The sequence below is a fragment of the Scleropages formosus genome, chromosome 20, assembly GCF_900964775.1.
Source record: "Scleropages formosus chromosome 20, fSclFor1.1, whole genome shotgun sequence".
Taxonomy (NCBI): Eukaryota; Metazoa; Chordata; class Actinopteri; order Osteoglossiformes; family Osteoglossidae; genus Scleropages; species Scleropages formosus.
In genome coordinates, this window is record NC_041825.1 from 4,404,955 (window position 1) to 4,431,303 (window position 26,349).

The 26,349-nt window shown below is 45.8% G+C and overlaps 2 protein-coding genes and 1 non-coding gene across 4 annotated transcripts; all 3 read right to left on the minus strand.

Annotated features, from left to right (window-relative positions):
• Positions 1 to 486: 486 nt before the first annotated feature.
• Positions 487 to 6,243, minus strand: LOC108923906 (zinc finger protein 70-like). The gene is made up of 4 exons (XM_018734944.2): positions 5,739 to 6,243; positions 5,280 to 5,372; positions 3,536 to 3,658; positions 487 to 2,334 (listed from the first exon to the last, which is right to left on the minus strand). Exons 2-4 carry the CDS (start codon positions 5,368 to 5,370, stop codon positions 1,004 to 1,006), a joined length of 1,545 nt encoding a protein of 514 aa, XP_018590460.2. The 5' UTR covers positions 5,371 to 5,372; positions 5,739 to 6,243; the 3' UTR covers positions 487 to 1,003.
• Positions 6,244 to 6,673: 430 nt separating this feature from the next.
• LOC108923946 (sodium-dependent neutral amino acid transporter B(0)AT2-like) lies at positions 6,674 to 23,376 on the minus strand. Of its 2 annotated transcripts, none has more exons than XM_018735024.2 (12): positions 23,177 to 23,376; positions 17,821 to 18,052; positions 17,068 to 17,225; positions 16,373 to 16,496; positions 15,049 to 15,224; positions 14,831 to 14,941; positions 14,434 to 14,675; positions 13,118 to 13,301; positions 12,822 to 13,023; positions 11,507 to 11,666; positions 10,691 to 10,853; positions 6,674 to 9,083 (listed from the first exon to the last, which is right to left on the minus strand). In XM_018735024.2, exons 2-12 carry the CDS (start codon positions 18,050 to 18,052, stop codon positions 8,778 to 8,780), a joined length of 2,058 nt encoding a protein of 685 aa, XP_018590540.2. In that variant the 5' UTR covers positions 23,177 to 23,376; the 3' UTR covers positions 6,674 to 8,777. The 2 variants fall into 2 exon arrangements, with proteins under 2 accessions (XP_018590540.2, XP_018590541.2); XM_018735025.2 differs by lacking the exon at positions 23,177 to 23,376 and adding an exon at positions 19,004 to 19,342.
• Positions 23,377 to 24,811: 1,435 nt separating this feature from the next.
• trnar-ucu (transfer RNA arginine (anticodon UCU)) lies at positions 24,812 to 24,904 on the minus strand. Its single transcript has 2 exons — positions 24,868 to 24,904; positions 24,812 to 24,847 (listed from the first exon to the last, which is right to left on the minus strand). It is a non-coding gene; the product is annotated as a tRNA-Arg (tRNA).
• Between the last annotated feature and the right edge of the window lie 1,445 nt (positions 24,905 to 26,349).

A 26,349-nucleotide genomic window follows, 5' to 3' on the forward strand; every position in this document is an offset into this window, starting at 1 on the left:
GAGCTGACGACCCGCTGTAGATGCGCGATGTTTTCATGCGCAACGCAAAGTAGCGCCTGTTTGTTATTACAAACCATTATATGTAACTCAAATTTTTAATATTATAGGCTTTACGGGGGTGGTTCGTAACTATGGGTTGTTCGTAAGTCGGACGTTTGTAGCCCAAGGACTGCCTGTATAAGAATCTTCAGACTGTGCAACATAATAAGTGTAGTTACCATGTTACCGAGACCCTTCGCCAGCATTCCCGATCATCAAGATGTGCTAAACAAATTTCAACATTACTAAACCATGGCATTTACATCAAACATCTAGTTTCTGACTTCTTTTCTCTCCCCACGGATCCCGGGTGATATGCAAAACTAATTCCGCACTCGTGGCGAAATGTTACCAGTTGCATAAAATTCCCAGTGAGGAACAGCAGACAAGAAAATGCTCATATTATTAAAGCAAAAGGAATCACTTTTATTGGCTGTAGATCCCTACAGCAATCATATGAATTTACAGTGTAATTACCATGTTTTTTTGGTTTACTTAACTCACTCACTAACGATCATTAAGCGCTTGTCCAGGTCAAGTTCGCGGTGGTCGGGAGCCTATTCCGGAATCACTGAGTGCAAGGCTTTGGGGGGAGAGAGCGGGGGTGGTGTACACCCTGGACAGAACGTCAGTCCATCGCAGAGTAGTGGTTCAGAATGACGACGACTAACAGTGTAAAACATGGGTACTCACAGTGCCACTAAAGCTAAAAAACGACAATACAGAATGTAATATCAGTGCTAGTGTAGCTGGAGCGGTAAAATGGCGGCAAAGTATGGTCCGACTTTCACCGGCGTGCATGTCAGCATTGTCCCCTGGCTTGTGGTTTCAGCAGCGTTACTGGTCCAATTCTTTTAGCGTCAGCAGTATCACTATGGTTATTAATATTCCATACGGATCGTGTCTGAGGATCTACATTCTACATGAGAGTACCGCGCCACCGCGGTACGGAGAGCGAGGCCTCTCAGCTCTTGTCGGCATGAACGCAGCGGTGCCGTTTCAGCTGGTAGGAGTAGGTGAAGTGCTGTGAGCAGCGGGAGCAGAAGTACGGCCGCAGCCCGGTGTGGATGCGCTCGTGCGTCTTGAGCGCCCCCAGCTGGTTGAACTGCTTGCCGCACACGTCGCACACGTAGGGCGTCTCTCCGGTATGGGTGCGCCAGTGCTTCTTGAGGGTCCCCGAGCGGCCGAAGCACTTGCCGCACTGGGCGCACTGGTAGGGGCGCTCCCCGGTGTGCGTGCGCCGGTGAGTCTTGAGGTCGCCCAGCTGGGTGAAGGGCTTGTCGCACTCATCGCAGTGGTACGGCACCTGGCCGCTGTGGATCTTCATGTGCGTCTTCAGGTAGCGGGCGGTTTTGAAGACTTTGTGGCAGTTGGGGCAGGTGTGCGATTCTGAGACGACCCGTGAAGGCAAGTCCTCGTCCCCCTTCTCTTCCTCCTCGCGGCCCTCTTGCTCGCCCCCAGCCGATGAGGGATCGTGGAGGGACTGGTGCTCCTGGAGCCGCTCCAGGCAAGGGAAGCTGAGGCCACACTCAGCACACAGGTACAAGGTCTCTCCCAACTCCTCCTCCTCCTCCTCCTCCTCCTCGTCATCCTCATACTCCTCATCGTCCTCCTCCGTGCCACCCTTCACTCGTCCCTGACCCTTATGGGCTTGGTCCCGGTGGGAGTTGAGGAGGGAGAACGAGGAGAAGCTTTGGCCGCAATCGTTGCAGAGAAAAACAGTATCTTCCTGGCAATGGAGCTCCTTCAGTCCCTCTGCATCCTCACCCACTGTCTCTTTACACCCCCAGAGACCGAAAGGTGAAAGGTCACTTCTCCCCACCGCTTTCCTCCCATCCTGAGCTCCTGAAGGGGGGCGACAGGACTGGGCTAGGCCTTTGACTGCTACTTGCTTAGAGAGTGGTGCTACTGCTGTCTTGGAACACCTGGAAGACACCACAGAAGAAAACTTGGATCTGGCCACGCGAGGTACCTGCTGCCGACAGTTAGCGAGTTTATCGGTTGGCGTCGGGTTACAGCTGACGGCTAATGGGCGTCCTGAGCCTTCGAGGCCACCGGCAGCCGACTTGGGCCTTGCAGGTCTCAGCGAAGGCCTGGGAGGGAGAGCTGCGCTCGAGGGAGTCCTGGCAGAGCGACTGAGCAGCGGCAGCTTGTGCGCGGCATCTCGAACGCGTAGCATCTCCAGGTACTGCTTCCTGTGCGAGCGTTTGAAGTGCTTCTCCAAGTAGTGGGAGGCCGTAAAGCAGATGTCACAGTAAGCGCAGGGGTACGACACGGGAAGCTGCAAAGGCACAGCTGCGGGGGAAGCGGGAGAGCGATGGGTCAAACCACGTCCACGTCTCTTCGCCGGACAAGAGGGTGCCGGGTCACAAATAGGGGAGTCACGGCAACTAGATGCTTAAGTATAACTAAAGGGACAGCTGGTAGTGTAGTGGTTAGAGCTGCTGCCTCTGGATCTAAAGATCACAGGTTTGATCCTCACCTCCAGCTATAGTACCCTTGAGCGAGGTACTTACCCTAAATTGTGCCAGTAAAATTATGCGTTCATGTGTTTACAGGCTTTCTTCCCCACACACCTGGGCCGAAACGTTAAACTGAGCAGAAGATGACAACATGAAGCATGTGCAGGACAATACAGCCATGCGCTGCTTAACAACTGACCCCATATACAACGGTGGTCCCATAAGGGAGCTTAAAAATTCTTATTGACTAGTAACATCGTAGCCATCATAACGTTGTAGAGCAACGTGTTACTCGCATGTTCTTGGTGGTGCTGCTGTAAACAAACCTACTTCGCTGCCAGTCGTATAAAAGCATAGCACATACAGTTACGTAGAGTACATAACACTTGATAATGATAATAAACACCTATGTTACTGGTTTATGTATTTACTGTACTGTAATTTTTATCGTTATTTTACAGTGTACTCTTTCTACTTATAAAAAAAGTCTACTGTAAAACAGGGTGCTGTTACACCGGCAGCAGTGCCATAACTCTAGTGTTACCACGTCCCTTCACCGCATCGAGGCTATGCCATCTAGGATTGACATACAAGTCATTAATATATAATTATAATATATAATATTTAATTATAATATTTGATCATAATATCATACGTGACAACATATAATATTTAATTTTATTATATATACTATAATATTAATAAGTACACTATGATGTTCGCACAACGACGAAATCGCCTAACGACACATTTCTCAGAACGTATCCCCGTCGTTAAGTGACGCAAGTCCGTACAATCAATGCAGCTGGTGGTGTAGTGGTTACAGCTACTGCCTTCGCACCCAAAGGTCACAGGTTTGAATCCCACCTCCAGCTGTGGTACTTTTGAGCAAGGTACTTACCTTCAATTGCTTTAGTAAAGTTAACCAGCTGTGTAAATGGGTAAATAACTGTAAGTACCTTAACACTGTATTGCACCATTGCATTGGAGAAAAGCGTCAGGTTAATGAAAGGGTTATGATTTACCACACCCACCATTTCTTCTGCAGGTGGATCGCGACGATACCGAGGAGGAGGGTGGGGGTGATAATGGGGACGTAACCGGCTGGTCAGCGGCCTCCTGTTTCGCTGTTGCTCTGTGAGACTGGTCTTCCACACCTGAAAGAAAGCACAAAAACACCAATGGGAAAAAAAAAAAAAACTATTTATGACAAGTTTTACTTTTTCTGTATGCTGACACAATGTACATCTCTATGGCATCTGTTTCCCCTCAACACCTCTACTTGTAACATTTGCATACTTTCAGTTACCACTGCAGCGCTAACATGCACAAAATCACGATCCTTTGCTCTTCCCCTTATACAGGATAGAGGCAAAATATCAGAATTCAGAATTCCAGACAATGAATTAAATAGCGTCAAATAAATGAGGAGTATAAACACAGTCATGGAGGTGATATCCTGCACAGATCGCCAAACTGGTCCCCAGAAAAGAAAGCGTCCCTGTTTTTGAAGAAGGAAGTGGAACTCTCTGCAGTTTTTGGAAGTGTCTTGGCTAAGGTACACACTTGGATTAACTGCAGACTTCATAAAACCAACCTGAGATACATTTAGTAGCATGTCTTATGGTGGTATCATTTTGGGAAACAGGAATTTAATGAGGAAAGTGTTATTTGACCTACTTACTGCACAGCTTGGTATTTAAATGGAGTGATTTAAAAATAAATACTTCAAGTGTGTGCAGAAGCCCTTGAAGCAGCAATCTTGAGGTTATAAGTCCACATCCTTAACCATATTGCTACCTCCAGAGATCCAGACTCAACCCCTCCTATGGTCTCTTCCAGATTTTGGAAAAAGGATAAAAGACAACTGATATCATATTTTTTTTCCTCTGCTGTACTGGAGTCCAAGCTTTGAACTCATTACTCCATGTTGTGTTTCTACATACAGCTCATATCTACAGTATATAGTATCATAAATACCAACTTTACGTGATCGGTCAAATCGTCGTTGATTCAGTTAAGCTGTAATTTTTGAGGCTGGTTTTTGGGGGTTGTATCATAAGTCTTGTCCATCTTCCTGTCCTTGAGGTTCAATTTGCAACCTCTGTTCCTCCGGCACATTCCGCCATCCTTCCAATTTCAATAACCGCTTGTCCCGAGCAGGGTCACAGTGATCCAGAGCCTATCCCTAAAGCACTGGGTGCAAGGTGGAGGGGGGGAACACCTGGGACGGACACCAGTCCATCACCGACACACAGTCATGATTGTCAGTATTAAGTGTAATGTTGAGGTTGCTCGGTGACGGATGCACCTGTAATCTGTGTGCAAACCATTAGGCAAAGTCTGGTAACTGTCTCACGTTGCTTTAGAAGCTCACAATTTCAAGTACTGACTCTCCACTCTCTTCCACAGCACACACACATTGGTGTGTGTCAGTGACTCACCTTTAAGACTGCCTTACCTTGATTTAGTGGCGGAAAAAATTCCAAAGTCCACCTGTTACATTTCAAATATTTTTGTCAACCCTTTATATAAATACCTTCGAAGACTATATCCGCGCACTGGGTTGGGGTGTCACCTGCGAACCTGAAGGTTCGCGGTCGGGATCACACTCCTACTGCAATTCCCTTGATCGAGGTACTTACCTTGAACCGATACAGTCAGGGTACCGTGCCGAATAAACTAAGTGCTCTTCGAGAACGGCATCAACCACATAGATGTTATTAATAAGAATAACGGTAATAGCCAAGTTTGCATCTCAGCCAGTCTTTGTCACACCTTTAAGGAACTCCTCCTCCAGCTCGTCCCTTCGAATCAAGTGGCTGCCATCTTCCGATATGACCCATCGCATCACGGTGCCCCCCGCCATCTCTGGGGGAAGAAGGAGCCAGTGTGTAACAGGGACGGGCACACTAGGTCCAACACACTGACTGAGACCTCACTGTCACACTGACTGGTACACACACACACACACACACACTCTTAGTTTTCTCAAAGTGCTCCAGCTACAGTCAGCCCGTGTTGCGCTCATCTATTGCTCTCACGGGAAGTTCTTCAATAAATCATGCTTTGATTGATGTAATTCCACGAAAGGGTGCGCGAGCGCGCGCACTCAATGTCACATCCACCACCCACCGCGTCCGAGACAATGCGGCGGGAAGCGCGCGGGGAGGCCGCCTGTCAAAAGACACCTCCTCCAATCCGTCCGACGGCGCGCACCGCAAATGATTCACTCACCCGCCGCTGTTTTTAATATTTTCTATTTCAGTGTCACTGACTCAGTCCGGGCCGCGGCGGTCAGTCAGAGAGCGCGAGCGCTCGCAAGATGTCTGCTTGAAATTGAAACACCGGACACTTTTATTCTGAAGACGCCGGCGAGCGAAGGGCGGCAGCGCGGAGAGACCATATGATATGAACACAGACGTTTCTCCTTTCGCTTGCGGCACCAGGTTGTCATGGACAGAGTCAGTCAGTCCTGTGTTTTTTTTTTTTTTTTTTTTTAAATAAAAAAAACTGAGGCGCGAGTGATCATGCCACAGAAAAAAAAAAAAAGATCCGGGTTCCTCTACGTGTCTGTTCTGAAACACAGGGCTCAACGTGTGGGTTTGTCCGCGAGGGGGAAAGCGTCGCCCCTGGAGCGTGTGTTTATTTCACTGGCTGCGAAGTCCGCCCCTTCACGTTGACATCAAACAAAAGATCCATGTTGCTTCCCCTCAGGTTCACCTCCTTCGCCTACCGTGACCCCGGCTTGGCTCCACCCCCTTCGGACGCCATTGGCTGCGCTGCACACGTGCCGCTCCGCCCTCCGCGTCTTGGCAGTCGAATCAGCCAATAGGAAGAGGCGTAAGCGCACGCACCTCTGCTCGTCCTTGCGCGTAAAGTATCGGTTACGTTTTTAAGGTGTTTTTTAAAGGTGTTCTGCCTCTTTTTTTTTTCTTTTTTTCTTTTTTTAACCTCACTACGATGTCGTCACTGCGACGAATTACCTTCGGGTAGCAGTAAATTCCCAGATAATGAGTCGAGGCTCCTATAATAATCGCTGAAATAAACCTCCTTTAGAATATTAACAATTTTAATAAACGACAGGACTGCTATATATAAAAAAAAATAACTTAGTGAACCAATAAATTATTTAATGTACTGTATATTTCCTAGGCAGTACATATGGCAGGTTTAACACAATCAGATGCTTTCAAGGAATTTTTGACTGTCCAAATCGTACAATTCTCACAATCAGAGGGAAAATTCTGCACGAAAATACACCAGAAATGTAGGTGCTGAATTACGGCATCAATAATGGGACGTAATACTATCAATATTGTCAATAATGGAATGTAACATACAGTTCTGACATTTGCTTCCAGTGGGAAAAAACCTGTTTTGTTTCTGCCCCTTGGTCCGGTGTCAACGGTAGCGCTGGGAAAGAAAGGTGGTTTCATTATTAACCTGTTTATCCGACACCTCTGTCCACGGCGCCTTACCCTGTTACGTGATCAGCTGTACCCTGTTTTGACGGTACTGCACAGTGGAAATACACAAGTCGGAAGCCCTCGTTAAGAAGAGGTCCATCAGGACAACCAGTTTAATTACAAATGACACGAAGATGTCAGAAAACCAGCAATGAACGTGACACTTGAGCAAAAACATAATTTGTTCCAACGCGTATTAACATTTTCCCCAAGAAGGTACTGTACTGGCAAAACAAACTAATTCACAAAAGCCTCTTATTTTGACAAAATGTCAAAAAGAAAGAAAAAAAAAAATGTATGGTTTCATACAGGTGTCAGCCTGGATTAATGCCAGGCGCAGCACCCACACGGCCAGCAATTTTTCGGTAATAATAGGAAAGAGCTTTACAACGAAACACAGAACCCGCAGGTTTGAAACCCTCCCGTCGCACATGGGACGGGTTTCGCACCCTAAAACTGGCGCAGGCAACGAACGTGTTCCGAGCATTGAGGAACCGCTGGAGTCGGGTTCGAGAGAGCCCTTCACCTGGGCCCCGCGGTCTCCCCGTGCGCAACACGTCATCGGGCCGCAACATCATCGCTTTATACGGCATCCTGCGTTCCAACGGTCGTATTTCAGGTGTCATTAAGGGCAACTGCTGAAACACCAAGGTGAATCACTTAATGTGCTAAACTACTTATCTTTTATACTCTCTATACCGCACAAACCTATTAACTTTCGCTTTAATGCGAATAGACACACTATTAATACACTAACATCAAAATGCAGCTAATTATTAGCACTGTGAAATAATTATGGCAAAAAAAAAAAAAAAAAGTTAAATAATGTTGATCTCTTAGACCCTTTCGGTGAACAAACATCTCAACGTGAGGTCACCTTCAATGTCAGCGATGACCATCTGGCAACATTTTTTATATTCTAGGTCCAATTCCACAAGGAGAGGAGCCAAAAATGAAATGGAGTTGTTCACTGGTCAGAGACTCAATTACGGTGAAAAAAGAAAAAAATAAAGAAAAAAATTAAGAAAAACATACTACTTGTGGCACCAGGGCCAAGACAAAAAAAAAAAAAAAAAAAAAAAAAACCATTCACTAAAGGACTGTAGGCTTAAACCCTCTAGTTTTGCATCTGTCACCACTGAAAGTTCTGAAGTGTATCTCTGACACAGAGAAAAATGACTTTTTATGTACCTGAATAACAAATCTGCATATTATCAACATTCATTTACAAGTAAGACTAAAGGCAACAGCAATAAATATCAAATATAATCCGATGCCGGAGAACCAACTGGCCGGCAAAAGCAAGACATATGGTGACTGATAGGAAATTTTACATTTCTGAACTGTACAGCCAGCATCAGGTTAACAATGACACTGAATAAAGACATGTTTTTTTAATTTAAAAAAAAAAAAAAAGGCAATAACCAGAAAATATTTCCAAAAAAGGTACCGTGAAACAATGAACAAGATGCAAAGATGAAATTTAAAAAATATGGATGAAGCTCCCACAAGTGTCACAAGACCAAAGTCTTGATAAATTTGTACAACGTTCATCCATCAATTTGGAAAACATGGAAAATATATCGTTGTGTCCAAAAAAAAAAGACCAAGATTTTCCCAAACGGGAAAAAGACACAGGGGCTGTATTTGTATGTGGACCTGGGGGAACATGCTCCCGCTGCCCATGCGGGATTATTCCAATCAGAATCATATCTACAGATTTACATGCAGGGAGGACGGGACACAGGGCCCCGCGGACAGTCGCGTTTCCCGCACCGCTCCGGTCCACAGCCGTCCTCTCGCTCGCTCACACCTCCGTGGTGGCCTCTTCGGCCTCGTCCTCCCGGGCAAGCAGTCGGCACCGTTCCGCACCCGGCGACTCCCCGTCCCCCCCCTCCTCGCGCGTGTCGACGGGGACGGAGTCCAGGTCCACGGAACTGCACTTGGTGTAGGTCTCCCGCTCCGCGTTGGCGCCCCATGTGGGCGCCGCTCCCAGCCAGCTCCTCAGCAGCGAGTGAAGGACGCCCAGAGGGATGGGCAGGGATGCGATGACGATGAGGATCGTGAGGACGCCCAGCGCCCAGCCGGGGTACTCCAGTCTCACCTCCGTAGCCTGGACGGGGGAACGGCGCAAGAGAGGCATCATCGGCTCCGTCCCTCCACGATATTTCGGCACATTTACGGCACACATCACGTGCGTTTCCAACGCTCCATACGACGCTCAGCCCCCAACTCTTATCGACCCATATTGCACTTCAAAGATCTGAGAAGTACCACTTGCGTTACACTACTGACAGTTATTTACCCCTTTATACAGCAGGTAACCAATTACTTTTATTATATTATTTATTATATACTGGGGGGTGCGGTGGCGCAGCAGGTTTGGCCTGTGTCTGCTCTCTGGCGAGTCTGGGGTTCAAGTCCCGCTTGGGGTGCCTTGCAACTGACTGGCATCCTGTCCTGGGTGTGTGTCCCCCCCCCTCCAGCCTTGTGCCCTGTGTTGCCGGGCTAGGCTCCAGCTCCCCGCGACCCCGCTTGGGACAAGTGGTTTCAGTGTGTGTGTGTGTGTGTGTGTGTGTGTGTGTGTGAGATTATATATATGTATTTTTTAATAAATAATGACAGTGCAGGTCCAAGCCACACCTGAACTATCTGGAGCACCTCACTCCAATTCCCGTCTTTCCCAGGTGTCGTTACCCATGAGATTCACGTAACATTTCATTAACCTGACACTACTTCCCAAAGCACTTTACAATATGAAGCTACTGACAATTATTAACCCATTTACACATCTGGGTACTTTTACTGGAGCAATTTAGGGTAAATACCTTGCTCAAAAGGTACTACAGCCAGAGGTGGGGATCAAACCTGTGACCTTTCGGTCCAAAGGCAGTAGCTGTAACCACTACGCTTCCACATGTCCCACATCCCTTTTGCATCAATGACTTTGATTGCTTAAGACATTTGTTCAATAAATATATAGCTACGTAAACTGCGGTGTTTGTTAAATAAGACTGCCTTTATTTATTAAATTACTGATGTATTTGTTTTTCTTGCCTTGCGCCTGTGTTAAAGCGCTCTGTGTCACCGCGTGAGAAGAGCGCTCTATAAAATAAATTGAAATTATTGTTATATATCACTTAGAAGAAGGTCAGGTCACATTTTAGGAGCCATTCAAACATAAATCCAGAGCACCCCAACGGGTTCACAAACTTTTTCTCGCAGCTAGACAAACACACTATGAAGAAGGCAGATTTAACACACACACAGTGACTGAAGCCGCTTGTCCCGAGCAGGGAACGCGGCGAGCCGGAGCCTAACCCGGCAACACAGGGCGCAAGGCCGGAAGGGGAGGGAGGGGTCGTACCCAGGACGGGATGCCGGTCCATCGCAAGGCACCCCAAGCGGGACTCGAACCCCAGACCCGCCACCGTGCCCCCCTTTAGATTTAACAACAGTTTACTGTGAATACCTGGTTAACCGGCCATCGGAACGCGTCCCCGTATTCGTACACCCGCAGCAGGTCATTTGCCAGCCGTGCGCAAAACCTTTCCAACAAACGGGACAAGGCGCTCCGTGTGCTCGCACTGAAATACGTTGCACGATGACATTTCCCCCTTCCTCCCCACGCAATCCAGAACTCCATGCGATCCACGCCGCTCACGCGCGTGCGAGCGGCTTCGGGGAGCCCCGCTCCGCTCCGGAGAACTGCGCTCTCACCTCCTCCCGGTTCCACGCCACGTAGGTGGGACGTTTGAAGAGCATCTGCAACAGACTCGCCCCCAGCAGCCCAACCATGGCCAGCAGAGAGATGTACTTCCAGATGATCCTGTACACGGCCGGGGGACGCCACTGCAGCATGTTCTCAATGTCGTCCAGGAACCTGCGGCGAGACGCTTTTATTGGCACCTCCAGCCCCAGTGACACCCACTTAAAAAAAAAAAAAAAAAAACTACAGACGCAATTATTGCTTTAAATTGGGCTGCTGATGACTTCTTTATGTATCCCTCCGTACAATAATTAGACAGAATGTTGCTGCAGTGTAAAAATGAGTCCCGCAATCCAGTGTCAAATGAAAGGGCTTTTAAAAAAAAGAAAAAAAAAAAAAAAAAACATAACGCTAATAAATTTTCTTACCTTTAATTACACATTCAATATGTATTTTACGTGGCAGAATACTTTTAACATCGCATTTACCTTATGTATGTTTTAATTAATAAAAGGACATGTTGATATGCCTTTCGCATTGGTAGGTAATGTAATATGTAGTTGAAGTTTTTTTTTTTAAAAAATGTACATTTTTATTCCAGATAAGTGGCATTTTTGAATTCAGGGTGTGCAGTTCAGCAAAAATATGCATTTATTCTGCTGCATGATTAAATAAATAAATAAACTGGTCAGTCCCTACCATTTATTAGCAACTGGATTTAAAAATTCCGTCTCATTTTCTCTGTAGAACCTGTGTTATTTTCCGACTCGACCCGCCACGCTTGCCTTAATTTAATTCTGTTTTTGTACTATTTCGTAGTTCCTTACCGGTCGGCTCCGTAAATCCAGGCGACGCTGAGCGTCTCGAAGATGACGACGATGATGAGCGGCAGGGTTGCGGAATAATCGTCGAACATGGTCACGAAATAGTTCCCGCAGCGCTGCGTGAACATCAGTCCAATGAGGAAACCCACAGTACAGCTGCCCACTGGAGGACACACGGGAAGCGGCACACACTCAGCACAACGCTCCTCGTGTACAATCCGACACGCCGCTCGGGTGCGAACGGAGGGCTGGGCAACGGTGTAAAACAGCGTAAGTCACACTTGCTCATTACACTATTAAGGTACTTACAATTTACTTACCCATTTATACAGCGGGGACGTACTGAAATCGGGGTATTATTTATGGGCACCCTGGTACAGTCAGAGTGAAAAACACACAATCCCTTCGGAGGAGGGCAACAGAGGCTACAGTCAAAAGCGCCTCTAGATGTTGCAATGAATCTCTGGCCGCACCTTACCGTCTGTCGCAAAGGTATCCGACTGCCTATAAAACTTCACTGCATGTCATAATCCTCGGTTAAGAAACAGTGCATTACATCACACAAATGCACTTTTTTCCTCTTTTTCTTTTACAAAGCCAGAGCGTCTGCAGGCAAAGCTAACATTTCCAAGCAAATTCTACTGAGCTCAGAAAGTGCATCTACTATGCAGGCATTTCTAACTGATTGCAATACAGTAATTACTGACTTACAGATATTTACAGCCAGAGAAATGCATCAGTACCAGACCCAATCAAAAATGAAAAAAATAAATCTGATCTATACGTCGTGGAGGGGGCAGCAGGTTTGGCTGGGTCTTGCTCTCTGACGGGTCTGGGGTTCGAGTCCCGCTCGGGGTGCTTTGGGACGGACTGGAGTCCCGTCCTGGGTGTGTCCCCCTACGCCCTGTGTTGCCGGGTTAGGCTCCGGCTCGCCGCGACCCCACCTGGGACAAGCAGCTTCAGCAAGTGTGTGTGTGTGTGTGTGTGTTGTACGTCGCTTTGGAGAAGAGCGTCTGTTAAATGAATAAATGTAAATCAAAACACATCTCATGCATATACTTGGTCAATAAACGGCCCAACTACAAATTATCATTAAACACATTTTTGAGTAAACTGATACATTTGTTATGTCAAACCTTCATGTCATGATAACCAGACTGAACACGAGCTCAAACCGCGCAAGTCTGAAGCCACGGAACTGACTTGCGTTAAGGACAAAAAGGAAAATCCGGATCTTTCTTCAGCAGAAAGTAAAACCAGAAAGTACCGGTCACTGAACACAGACAGATGTGTTGGCGCATGAGTGGGCGGGGCTTACCAGTGAGGATGGTCTTGTGCCGCATCAGGGATTTGAAATTGTCCATGAGTGGCGTGAGGATGCCCTGCATGGTACCAAACATGGTGCTGAGGCCCAGGTTGAGGAGCATGAGGAAGAAGAGTGCCGACCAGAAGGGGCTGGCCGGGAACAGGGACATGGCCTGTGTGAAGGTGATGAAAGCCAGTCCCGTGCCTTCGGCGCCCTGGGGGGAGAAGTGGAGAGAAGGATGGTGAAGAAGCATTTCACACGCAGGCCGGGCGATGACAACACTGACACGAAGGTGAGCGGCGGCTCACCTTCTTCATCTCGTCTTCCGGGTTGCAGTCGGTGACGTTCACCGGTACACCAGACCCGTTGCGTAGGAACCACTCTCTGTACTCCTCCAGTGATACTGAACTGGGCTCAAAAATATTGAACTGCGGCGAAAAGGGGTTCTGTTCAAGTTCCACGTCAGACAGCTGGGACAGGAGTTTCAAATTGCTGAAAAGGTGAAAGACCGTGTGTAAGGTCCCTGGATACGATGCAGTTAAGAACCACACAGCCACGCACACATTAGCATACTTATATCCAACAAAGGAAGCGGTTCGTCCCACCCAGTCAGTGCGACCACCAATCACCAGCAAAAACAAATACAACGGGTCCTCGTGTTACAAACGTTCAAATTACAAATTTTCCATTTATTTTTATTTGCATTTTTTCACTCAATTAAAAAAAAAAAATCTGTTAGCAGTAACATCACCTGAAGTTCCAAATCCAACCATTAGTTGGCAGTAAAACGCACCCCAACAAAGTAGGCGTGTCACACCGTATTAATCCAACTGCTTTCATAGGCTTTAGAGCTTGTGTTTGGTGTTCATGAGTACAGGATTTCAATAATAAGATATCAAACGTTGCACATATTGACGGAATCAATCCGTTAACATGTGGAATTAAATATTAATTTGGGAAGGAAACATATTTTTATTTTTACTCAGTCACTCACTGTCCCAGAAATACTGGGAGCAGGGCGGACATTCACCCTGGATGGGATGCCACTCCATCGCAGGACGGCCACACGAGTCCACAATACAGACAGTTTAATGTCCCCATTTCACCTGAACTGCATGTCATTTTAAAGTAGTTTCTATTTTTCTATGTAGCTTGAAGTTAATCAAAATGTTAAGTCTTGCGGCATGTTTTATTTATTATAGCTATATTGGAGACTTTCGTAGAACCTAGCCAGTAAATAAATGGAGATTATTACGTTTTACCGACTGACTGATGCTGACAAATGCTGAACATGTTGTTTCAAGTTGATGAAAGGTAACTGAAGTCCTGCCACACACACAGTGTTCCCTGCTATGTTTGCAAGACAGGATCTAAAACACAGTGATCCTGCATAAGTCCTGCAGTTGATGAAAATCAAATCAAAGTCCTACAGCAAGTTTATCTTTCATTTTAGCTTTTTCCAAGGTCTTGAATTGAAAAGATCCATTATTAAGTCTTTACTGATTATAACATTGATTAACAAACAAATCGCGTCATGAAGAGACTCATACTCCCGATGGTCTTCGTAAGTTGAAGACCCAGTGTAAATTGAAACAAGCCCCAGTCCCTGGCTCTGTCTCCTCACCTGAGCACACATTCCTTGGCTATGTTCTTGGCACGGAAGCCCAAGACGGCAAACACGACAAGTGTTGCAAACACTGATGTGAAGAAATTTATGAAGGAGACCATGAGGGCGTCACGGTGGCAGTTGTTCCTTCGTGGGTTGTAGGATGAGTAAGCAATGATGGAGCCAAAACCCAGGCCCAGGGCGAAGAACACCTGCGTAGCCGCCTGCCGCCATACCTGCACATTGCCCCAGAGCTCCAGCTAGCAAGAAAAAATATGTCACTGTAAATGCTTCTTACCCTAAAATGCCCCAGCAAAATACCCATCTTTATAAAGAGGTAAAACTTGTAGGTCGCTTTGGGGAAAAGCACTGAGACGACAGCAGCGGAAGCTGGATCATTTCCGGCCAGGCACACCTTGGGGTAGAACATGTAGATGATGCCCTCCGCCGCCCCGTCCAGCAGCAGCCCCCGGATAAGGAAGCACAGAAGCACCACGTAGGGGAAGATGGAGGAGAAGTACATCACCTTGCAAGAGAAGAAAAGGCGTGTCAACGCAGCGAAGGCACTTTAACCGTGCCATCAACGCAGCACAGCAGACGAACGTCTGAGGCAAAGAGAACACCGCCGAGTACCTTCCCAGATGACTTGATGCCTTTGATCATGGCAAGGCATACAATGGCCCAGGCAGCCAACAGGCATCCCGTCATGATGGGATTTAGTTGTCCAGTCTCGTCAATGGAGTCCGTGATGTCCAGCGTCTTTCGGAACCAGAAGTAGGTGGTGGGAGAGCTACCGGTACACTCCTTTACTGCAAGAAAGAGGACCAGTCCAACTTAAACACGTGAAGCTCTTCCTGATACTTACATCTTACCCTAATGTAGCACCTTTAGATGCTTAAGGTTGCCGTTCCACCCTCTTCCACGACTTTTACTTAACACCATGCACTTCGCTCTGATCACTCATACACGTAAACATGTTCAAGGATAAAATGAAAGAGCTGAAATTAATTTTCAGCTACCCCCCCGCACAAAGGTAATGTGTTCGCCTTCGCAATGTGACTTCTCGTAACTCAGAAAGATAATTGCCACTAGTTTCCATGGTAAAATGTGTGTTCCCGAGCCCCCGAAAGCACGACACCCATTCACACTAAAATATCACGTTTACAATGGACAGTGACTTAAATACTTAACATTATTTATAGAATAATATAAGGAGGGAGTTTCCCTTCATTAATAACTCTGTGGCACCAAATTTCAGCTCTTTCGTACGTATTATGCACTGCATGTTAAAAAGAAACGATCGCAAGCAAAACATATCCGATACTCAGTGTTTACACCGTAATACGACCTTTAATGTAACAAACAGTAAAAATGAATAAATAAATAAATAAATAAATAAATACATAAATAAATAAACGAATGAACGAACGAGCAAGCAAACGAGCGAACGAACGAAAACAACGCTAATGAATTCACACTCGCTGAAGAAGCTGATATTGTCTGGAAACTCCGAACGGGGGGTCACGGTGACAAGAGTACAACACGTGAAGGTCGAGAACTTTACGCAGCAGAAGAGAAACTAAAACTGCAAAGACGACCGCGCAGCAGCTCGGGTCTCATGCCGCTCGGCTGCTGGGAGGCACGCAAACCCAACGTCGGTTCTCGTAAACGTGAAGAAACGCATCGCTAGCCGCGTTACGCGAAACTCCTTGCAAAGTCAAAATTCCCGTAACCCGAACGGCCGATCTCGGGGCGTGACCGTAGTTCATTTCAACAAACGTACTATATTCAGGCAGTGCGACAAACACTCGGTAAAGTTCCGACGAACGATACAAAGCGAATTCGTAGCGCCACATGTCAATGCCTGAGGGACGAGTGTAAACCCTACAACGGACACTTAGACTTCCTGTCTCCACAGCGCTATACGAATGTTCCAGTGCTGTGGTGGAGCACATACCCGTCTGGTTGTTTACTGGTTCAGGACACTCTTCCCAAGGCAGGGGGTACTGGAAGGAGCTCCCAAGGTAGAAGAGACTCCATGCAATGATGACATTGTAATAAAGTGCTACAAAGAAACACACCTGAAAGAAAGCGACAGATCAAGAGAAATGATCATTACTACAGCATTACACGTTCAGCTCACTTGCCACGTCCTGTTCTCAAATAAAACACACATGCAACCGTCTAGTGATCCTTGAGGAGACGCCAAGTGCGCCGATAAGTACCTCATTCCAACTATGAAGATAAGAACTTCAGTAGCACTTTACAGTTAATTACCGCGTTTTCACAACAGCCTTAATCTCTCACCAGATATGTATATCTACACTTTCCTCACTGATCCGTCACCTTTGAGATACAGTCGAATGCACGCGCCTTCTCGTATCACAGCGTACTGGCTAGGAACATTAATTTTTCAACATATTACCAGGTGGACTGGTCATGTGGATTCACTCATGTTGTATTGTTCAATTTAATATATATATATATAATATGTTTCCTAATGGGTACAGCGATCAGTTTACACCCTTTTGACGCAAGTGTGCGCTTGGCAACTATAACTAATAAATGCAATATATAACTTTCAATTAAAGTTGCTTGGAATGGAAAGTACAGCTGTAACTAGTCCAGACAGACACAGAGCTCTGGTCTTACCACACAGCTGGAGTAGCCAATCCCGACCAGCTTCGGGGAGATCGTCTTCCACACCCCGATGCTGCCCTGTTGGATACACTGCCCAGCTGCCAGCTCCAGGAAGAACAGAGGAATGCCCACCACGACCAAGAGGAGAACGTACAGCAGGACAAAGGCCCCTAGTGGACAAAGACAAGAGCACTCCCGTCGATACGCACCTCGTGACAAAGGTATAGGAACGTGATTCTCGGAAAGCGGTCACTTACTCCAATAGCACAGTTTTACCCAGCGTACACTACATATAAAACTGATGATGAGCCCCTGCCCAGCTCCATGTTTAATTCAACTTCCAAACTTCTTGAGTAACCAATCGACTCTATGTAGCGTTATGAGCCCACACACCTTATTCACCGTGGTGACTTACACTATTAGATACACTACTTACACTGGGTCACTCATCCATACCTCAGTGGAACACACTCGCTCTGTCACTCACACACTGCGGGGGAACTTGAACAGCATGTCTTTGGAGTGTGGGAGGAAACCAGAGCACCTGGAGGAAACCTACACAGACACAGGGAGAACGTGCAAACTCCACGGAGACTGAGCAGGGATCGAACCCACGTCCCCTCACACCACCCAGGAGCTGCGAGACAGCGGCGCTACTCGCTGTGCCACCTGCGGTTAGATACCGAATTCTCACTGGCCCATTATCTGGGACAAAGGCAAACGTGAAGACGTACTGCAAACACACAACCAAAGACTACCACTCACCTCCTCCGTTGAGATGGCAAAGGTAAGGAAAGCGCCAGACGTTCCCCAGTCCGACGCTGAACCCCACCTGCGCCAAAAGATACTGTATTTTACTGCCCCAAGCGTCGCGGGCGGGTTCGACGGCGACGCCCTCCGGACCGTCACGTCCCGCCACATCCGAGATCTGAGTTTCCGAGCGCCCGTTCGCCACGGCTCCCCCGTTCTCATCACCGGGCAAGGCGGACTTTTCCATCTGCGAACGACACGGGAACACGGCGCGGCATCAGTACGGCGACCACCTGCGCCCTCGAGCGAGGAACTTACCTCGAACGGGCAGGGTGAGAACACCTTGCATCAGCAACAGGTAAACCATTGCATTGTCAAGTTGAATATTTAACACTGCAAGTCACCTTGGAGGGTAAACAAAGACTAATAATATTAACAGTCACGCTGAACTTTAGAAAAGACATGACTGTGTGCAGCTTTACTCTGAGATTCTGTTTACTTTTCCATTATGTCATAAAGGTCAGTGTTTCTACTGCTAAACTGCTCCAACTTATCCGCACTATTTTCGGAGGGTCAGAGGGGGTCCCCTCCCCCCCAGATGGACAGGAGCACCTGGCTCCCCCAGCACCTCACCCTCCACGTGGGACCCCCCCCCCCATCAGTGGGCGGAGTCAGGGTGGCGCGAGATGTCCCCTGGAGAGGACAAAGGGCCCTCCCCTCCCGGGACACCGGTCACAGTGACACGGTTTATAAAATTAAACTGGTTACGGATCTGACAGCCTCGCAAACGTCTCTTGGAGGCAAATATTTCAAATACGTCCTAGTTTCTTCACTCCTCACTGAATGTCATTCGCGGCCTTTATGAGCGAAGAGACAAAAGCGCCGTGAAATAATTTTCCCCTACGTGCTCGTCTTGTCACAACTTTAATCATTAATGCTCCGGCGATGGGGTATGATTTTCTACCAGCCGTTCACTATATCTTCCCGCCACGGTGACGTTTTAATGCCATTCACGCGCGGAAGTGCGCGAGAGCTTCTCTTTCGTTTCAAACGCGAGCTGTTTGCGTCTATCTTTCTATTATTTTTTTTTCTTTAAAAAAAAAAACAAGCGCGGACCATGTCCAAAATTAAACTCATGATTCAGCCTCCGTCAATAAGTCATTTTCACACATTGTACGTAAATAAAATAAGTACATACCCGTACTACGAGCCCCCGTAAACCACGTGTATTTGTACTGTGGAACTGAATTACCCACAATTCCCTGGGCGCCTCTTCCCGCCACAGAGGCCCGGACGGAGGAACAAAAGGGCGGCGGTGGCGGCTCGCGCTCCGTAACCTGTCGGCACGTGCGCGGAGCAGCGCGTCGTCAGCGGTTGCCCGGCGGGAGGCAGTGGCGCGTGATACGTATCATGTTTATTTTGTTTTCTTTATTTTTTTTTAAGGAAACACTGAGTGGAAATAAGTTGAGTTTGGAATTGAATTCTGAATATTTATTTTACCATTTGTGTATGTGGGGTGTAACGAAGATATTTAGGGAAAACGTGCAAGCTGTCACAGGACACCCCAAGCAGGACTCGAACCCCCCAGTAAAAAACATAATCATTATGTAATGAACACATTGTATTCACATCTCAGAGAGAATACAATCAATGTGTTCATTACAAGAGAAAGACAGTTGCAGACATGATTCTTAAGTAAACCTAGTTTGTTTCTTTCCACTTCATGCACCGATGATGTTCATCGCACGAGTAGGTGCATAAAACTCAGGATATACTAATCTTCCTGATCACCTTCCTAAAATTTTGTGTTTTTTTTTTTATTTTTTTAAAAAAAGCTACACAAACATTTACATACAATACAGGAGTAGCTGTGTAAAGGCTGATCTGGGGATGGTCGTAAAGTTACGGCGCATGAACATTTACACCATACATGCGCTTGAGAGATCTTGGGCGAAGTGAGTTTTCAGACCCTTCTTGAATGTGGACAGAGATTCAGCAGTTCTGAGCGGGAGGGGGATGTAGTTCCACCACTACGGAGCCAGAACCTCCGTGCGCGGGACCACCGAGCGGACAGAAGTAGATGAGCAAAGCGGTCTGGTTGGGGTGTAGCGGATGGTCAAGTCTTGTAGATATCTGGGAGCAGTTCTATTGATACATTTGTAGGCCACAACCAGGGTCTTGACTTTGATCCGGGCAGCTATAGGAAGCCAGTGCAGAGAAACGAGTAGAGGAGATACATGGAAACGCTTTGGCAAGCCAAACACAACTCGGGCGGCAGCGTTCTGTATCAGCTGCAGAGGTTTGCTGGCAGTTTTACTTTATTACTTCTTCCTATTGCTTCGGACCCAATCAAAGTAGCACAGGGCTACAAAACTGGGTTTTTCTCCAAACAACCAAAATGGATTTATTGCATTTTGCGGTCAAACCCCTCTTTCTCTTCAACAAAAGGGTCAGGAAGGAGCCTCCAGGTGCGACACCACTGCACCTCACACCTCGGAGTTTTCTTCCGAGAGACATACATCACGCAAGTGCACATGGACGTTTCCTCCTGAGCCCCACAGCTCTGTCACCCTGGCTCTTATGGCTGGAGAAGCAAGCTTGTGTCATCATCCCATCCATAGGAGGTCTGACCCTGATCAGCAGTTATTGTGAAGGAATGTCGTACACTTGGCGCAATGCGTGCCGCAGGAGACCCAACACAGCACGTTGAAGGTGGGGACACACAGGGAATGTTCAGTCCATGAAGAAGGAAAACCAGAAAGGAGATGCAAACATGGGTCTTCAAAATATTCCCTACATGGCAATGGTGCTCCTAGAAGATTTAGAAGTTCTCATCTCATTGTTTCTATTGCATCGTTTAAGGAAATATAAACCTTTTTCTAAAAGTTTAATACCATGCTCTCTATATAAGTAGAAGTAGCAGATTGTTAGCAGATTGTATAAGTAGAAGTAGCAGATTGTTGTTGTTTAGCGGATGCCCTCGCACCCCGGACTTCCTTACTTGCTCCTTGCATTCGCAGATAAAGTCTCCCTCTCCTTCACATTTCCAAAAAGTGGAGATCTTCATTTTGCAGAATGTGTGAAAAGCCAAACCTTACACCTTACATTTACCACTCATTGAGCAATGAGTGGTAAATGTAAGGTTTATTGGTGGGAGTTAACATTTTTTGGGCCAGTGGAATAATCCATAAATAAAGTGCCTTGGTTAGAACCAGGCAGAAACGGTCACTTTATGGCTGTATAGAATGGAATACAAATTGTGGTCCACAATGCCTGTCAGTATATAAATTATGACATATATATACAATTTGGAAACTAAATTATACCATGTGCGTATGTTACTACACAATTTATTATTTATATCTGCCCACAGACTGTCCTCTTTTTTTAGCCAAGTGGACGGACACACAGCGGTTTCAGAACCATTTATCTAGGACCAGCTTCCCCTACTTAAATCCAACTTTTAATACTATCAAAGTTACAAAGATTTGATCATCTATTATATTATTTTGAAAGGAAAAGATATTTTTCATGAAAAATGCAGTATATTTATGATATATTTTGCCTAGGAGAGTTCCAGTAAGAGTGCAGGCATAAGAACTAGTTGTCCAGTGTTTGCTAATATATCACTAATATACTCATAGGAAAAGTAAATAAGGAAGTATTTGAGCTAAGGATGATACAATAGTTCAATTAAACTGCACAGGACACTTATTAATTATATAGCTAATAGTTATAAGTTACAAGAATGATGACAAGTTGTGTAAGATTTAATAAAAACTACTCATTCCCACATCTGTTTGTCCTGGTTGAGGTCACAGTGGTCCAGAGCCTATCCCAGATTCACTGGGTGCTGGGGGGGGGGGGGACACACACTGGCCAGGGCGCCAGTCTATCGCAGGGTAGCCACATATACAATCTCTCTGTCACACACACACATACACACCACACAACTGGACAATTTAATTCACAGGAGCTGCATGTTTACAGACTGTGTGAGGAAACCAGAGCAGAACAATGCCGAAAACAGGGAAACTCCACAACTCCACACAAACTAACATGAGTTCGAACCCATGCTCAAACAAGCAATGCAAGCTACTGTGCTACCCAAAATAACAGCTATTCTTTATCAATCTATACATTTATACATATATACAATTACTTATATACAATTTATTCATTCATTGTCCTATTTGATTTTATCATTTTAAAGGTGACTTCTTTGTTCATTTGTAGGGACTCAGTAATATAATAACCTTCAAACCTAAAGCCTAAATTTGGAAAGCCGCGCGTGGGCGGGTCCGACCGCAATAGGGTACATGGACACACACGCGGACACACACTGACATACGCGTCACGCTAATTTCCCGCGACGCGCGCGCACCGAAAGGGACGCTCGCGCGACGTTTACACCACCTTTACCCACACGGGATCGCCCGAATGAACCACTTCGTCTCCCCGCGTGTGCGCGCATTTTTTTTTTTTTTTTTGTTCACGCTTCAAAAGGCAACACGTAAATCTTTTAAAAGGAAAGTAAATCAGATCAAAGCAGTTTTATTCTTAATTATTTTTTAAATGGTTTTTCAGGGTTTTCTTTTTGTTTGTTTGTTCCTGTGTTGTATGTGCGAAGCACTTTGACTCGAGGAGGAGGAAACATGTTACATGATGCAATGTTCCCTGATGTTGACGCGGCGACACAAAGTGACAGCTGCGATCGCGTTAAAACACGAAATCAAACCGCCATCAAAGTGTTCCGCAAATATTCGCTTCTTATTTACTGTATCGTTACTTTTTCATTACTTTTAACCCCCCAAATAAAGTTCAGTTCATACATAGTTTACGCTGCCGGATGACAAAAAAAACAGCCATGACGATGTAGTATCACATCGAAACGAGGTACATTCAGAGAATATTTGATAAAAATCTTTAAAACAAAATTAAAAGACATCAAAGAGAAATTGTTACAGAACAAAGTGAGGGATATTTAACAGCTGGTTGTATCGCTGCAGGGAAGTGTGGTCCCCAAGGACCGCAGGGTGTGCTGGTTTCACTCACTCTCCGCGAGCAGATCTTACACTAAAGGTGGTCTGCAAGCTCGACACGTGCCGCGTGAGAACCCACCGGGGCGGCGCGCGCAGAACCTCGGCTGTGTGTGAGCGCGCGCGGGGCCCCCCGTGTTCCATCCGCTCACATTACCGCATTCTTGCCCACGGACGTTGCGTAACCGCTGCAGAACAACTTTTAAAAAAAATGTCTCACTGACGTTTACGATACGCCTCCAAGCACGCGGAAGATGCTAAAACGTTTAATTAAAGCACTCGGAAAAAAGAAAAGTTTTGTTGCCATATTTCGATGAAACGTCGTTTCTTACCTTCAAGGGGACCGCCGACCGTATCGGTCACTTTTTCTTTCTCAGCTTTCAACAGATAAAGTTACGGATCATTTTCATAACTCCATAGTCCGACGATTAAAGAACTAATAAATGCGGAAAGCACGTTTGCGCGTGAAAAGGCTGTGTCTCATTTTTACTATGGGAAATGGAAGTACACGACGAGCACGCGCTGCTCCGAGGCGGGCGGGAATAGCCACGTTGAAGGGGGTGTGTCGCTCGCGGAGCGGGGGGGGGTTGCGGGGGTTCCTTTTATTAACCCATTGCACTGCTGCACATACGGCCCTGAGAAGTGCGTTCCGTAGCAGAACAGTGAACAAGAGGTGTAAATCAAAAGCCCAAAGTTTCTCTGTTTTGTGTTCGAATCACGGTCCCCCGAACCCTCAAAACTGCTGAATCCCTCACAACATTCAAGACGGGCCCCAAACCAGGCAGTCACCCAGGGGCACTGATATTTGGGGATGTCCATTTTTACCAATAAAAATGTAAAATTAAATTTTAAAAAAATGTTAAAGTTTTTCAAAAAAACAGTTTTATTAGAAATTTGGAGACCCTACCTCCATCCTTACGTTTCTTATTAAGCAAGATATAGTGTTGATCTGCCTGTGATTTACCCACTTTAGATTCGAGTGACTTCCCAGGGTAAATACTTCAGTGAAGAGAACTATACTTACAGTTGAGATTCGAACTTATGCCTTTCGGGCCAAAGGGAGGGACACTAACCATTAAATTACCGGTTGATAGAAGAAGAAAAAGAAGACTAATTCATTAGCCGCCGCGCATCTGAAATGTTGCAGCTTTACACACACACACACACACACACACACACACACACACACACACACACACACACACTCTATACATTTTCTATTAAATGAACTGCAAATAGTAGCTATACAGTATATCTGTCTGTTCCCTTAACCACGTGACCCCGTATGGGACAAGCGGTTCTAGTTCAACGACATTTTAATAAATATATGATGTCCACTTATGTGTTGTAATAAATAATTATATAACTTACAGTAAATGTCAACATATGTGTTGTTATATCATAAATAAATAAATAAAATAACTTTGAGTGTTTATGAGGTCAAAGTTTATTTTCCCTCTTTAATGATCTTTGTGTATCTAAATCTTTTCTTTAAATCTGGGAATCCTTAGATAATGTTTGGTTCACCTCTAGGATGAATAAGGAGCGCAAACAGAAAAAATCGCAAGGCACTTTGCATTTGCAGTAAATAACATTTGTATTAAATGGGTTTTACTGTGTCAGTCCTCACTTTGTGAACAAATTAAAAAAAAAACACTAGGAATAAAGAAAGAACCGAGGCTGTGTGGAGGCTGACAGCGCGGGACGGAGAGTCTTAACTACATTTGTTCATTTAGTGGACACGTTTTCTGTACGTGGACTTATTGTGTTTGTGTACCGTGGTAATTATCAGAATTTTCAAAACAAAAGCCAGTCACAGAATCTGGGGATTTAGTCTATCGAGGGCTTTATGAAAGGAGCACATTCGAACCCAGGACCTGCTGAAGGAAGTACGACGGCTCTAATTACTGCCCTGCGTACACTACTGAAACACAATATTTGTTTTAAATAATTTTAGTTGAACATATTGACTCTGGTGGGACTCGAACCCACAACCTTTGAATCACTTCTTAAAGTGCCCCATTAGAAGTCCAATGCGCTATCCATTGCGCTACAGAGCCACACCTTCATGTGTCTTTCTCCTCAATATAGTCAATACTGTCTTTGATAATGTCTCATAATTTCTACTATGCAATTATAAGCATCAGTTATTGTATCCAGATATTGAATTTATATGACTGTATAGGGGGGCATCGCTTCTGGATGAAACTATGAAAAAAAATCACTGCATGGAACAGAGTATCTCCAATAACTTTATAATTTTACTTTACTTTATAACTTTATCATGTCCTGTAGTTTTGAACTTTGGGGCATCTGGTAAGGTAATGGTGGTTAGAGCACCTCCCTTTGTACCCAAAGGTTGCAGGTTTGATTCCCACCTTTGGCTGTAGTACCCTTGAGCACTGTACTTACCCTGAATTGCTCCGCTAAAATGATCCAGCTCTATAAATGGGTAAATAAATTAACATTATAAGTTGCTTTGGAGAAAAGCATAATGAGCTAAATGAATGAACCTATGACCGTACGTAAGTAGTCTCTTCTGTTATTAGGAAAGCGAAGGGGAGAGTACAGGGAATGAACCCAACTGCAGGCCGACATCCATCCACGTGGTATTTGGCCACTGGGGTACTGTACTGTACAATACAATGGTCCACAAGGTTTATGTAACCACCACCCCCAGAAAGGCCCATGGTGCATGCATGCATGAACTCATTCTGTCTCCTCCACTGAGAAGCACCCTGGCAGAACTGGAAAAAAAAGGAGCACAAAGCAACAAGAGTCCAACAGTCCTGTTCATGAACTTTCCAAGAAGCCCCTTTAGTGTGAGGAACAGATGTGTGCGGAGATCTTCACATGTCAAAGTTCACCTCCCACCTTTCGGGCCCTTCAGTGGATGACTCTGTTATGACTGCCAGTCCTAGTACTGAGCAAAAACCAGTTCGATGACCTTGGTTATTGTTTTCCATCATCTGGCAATTATAAACACACACACACTGTCTGAACCGCTTGTCCCATATGGGGTTATGGGGAGCCAGAGCCTAACCCAGCAACGCAGGGCATAAGGAGGGGGAGGGGACAAACCCAGGATGGGATGCCAGTCCATCACAAGGCACCCCAAGCAGGACTCAAACCCCAGACCCACCAGAGAGCAGGACCCAGTCCAACCCACTGTGCCACCGTGCCCTCCGCTATAAAAACAAATATCTGGAAAAATGAAGTTATGGCTTGTATTTGTGACACAGTTTTCAGTTCCAATTTACTCCTTAATTCTGTTAAAGAGGAAATAGGGGAGTGTGTAAACGGGATCATTTTGATTTTTGTGTGTGTAATACGTGGCTGAAGGAAACACAGTGGAAGTGTATTGTTACTCAACACTGACTCCTCGTGTTACAAACAATCGAGTTACGAACGTTCGGAGATACAGTTTTTCTTCGTCCTGGTTTCTTATTTATTGCTAACAGCATTTTCTTTGCTTATTCGGTCCCCAAAATTCTGTTGCCAAGTT

Coding starts and splice junctions, on each gene's coding strand:
- LOC108923906 (XM_018734944.2), bottom strand. CDS start 5,370: ATGGCGGGGGGCACCGTGATGCGATGGGTCATATCGGAAGATGGCAGC. Junction 3,659..5,279: donor GGAGGAGGAGTTCCTTAAAG/GTGTGACAAAGA, acceptor GCTTTCTTTCAG/GTGTGGAAGACCAGTCTCAC. Junction 2,335..3,535: donor ATCCACCTGCAGAAGAAATG/GTGGGTGTGGTA, acceptor CTTCCCCCGCAG/CTGTGCCTTTGCAGCTTCCC.
- LOC108923946 (XM_018735024.2), bottom strand. CDS start 18,052: ATGGAAAAGTCCGCCTTGCCCGGTGATGAGAACGGGGGAGCCGTGGCG. Junction 17,226..17,820: donor TTGCCATCTCAACGGAGGAG/GTGAGTGGTAGT, acceptor TTTGTCCACTAG/GGGCCTTTGTCCTGCTGTAC. Junction 13,024..13,117: donor CGGAAGACGAGATGAAGAAG/GTGAGCCGCCGC, acceptor TTCTCCCCCCAG/GGCGCCGAAGGCACGGGACT.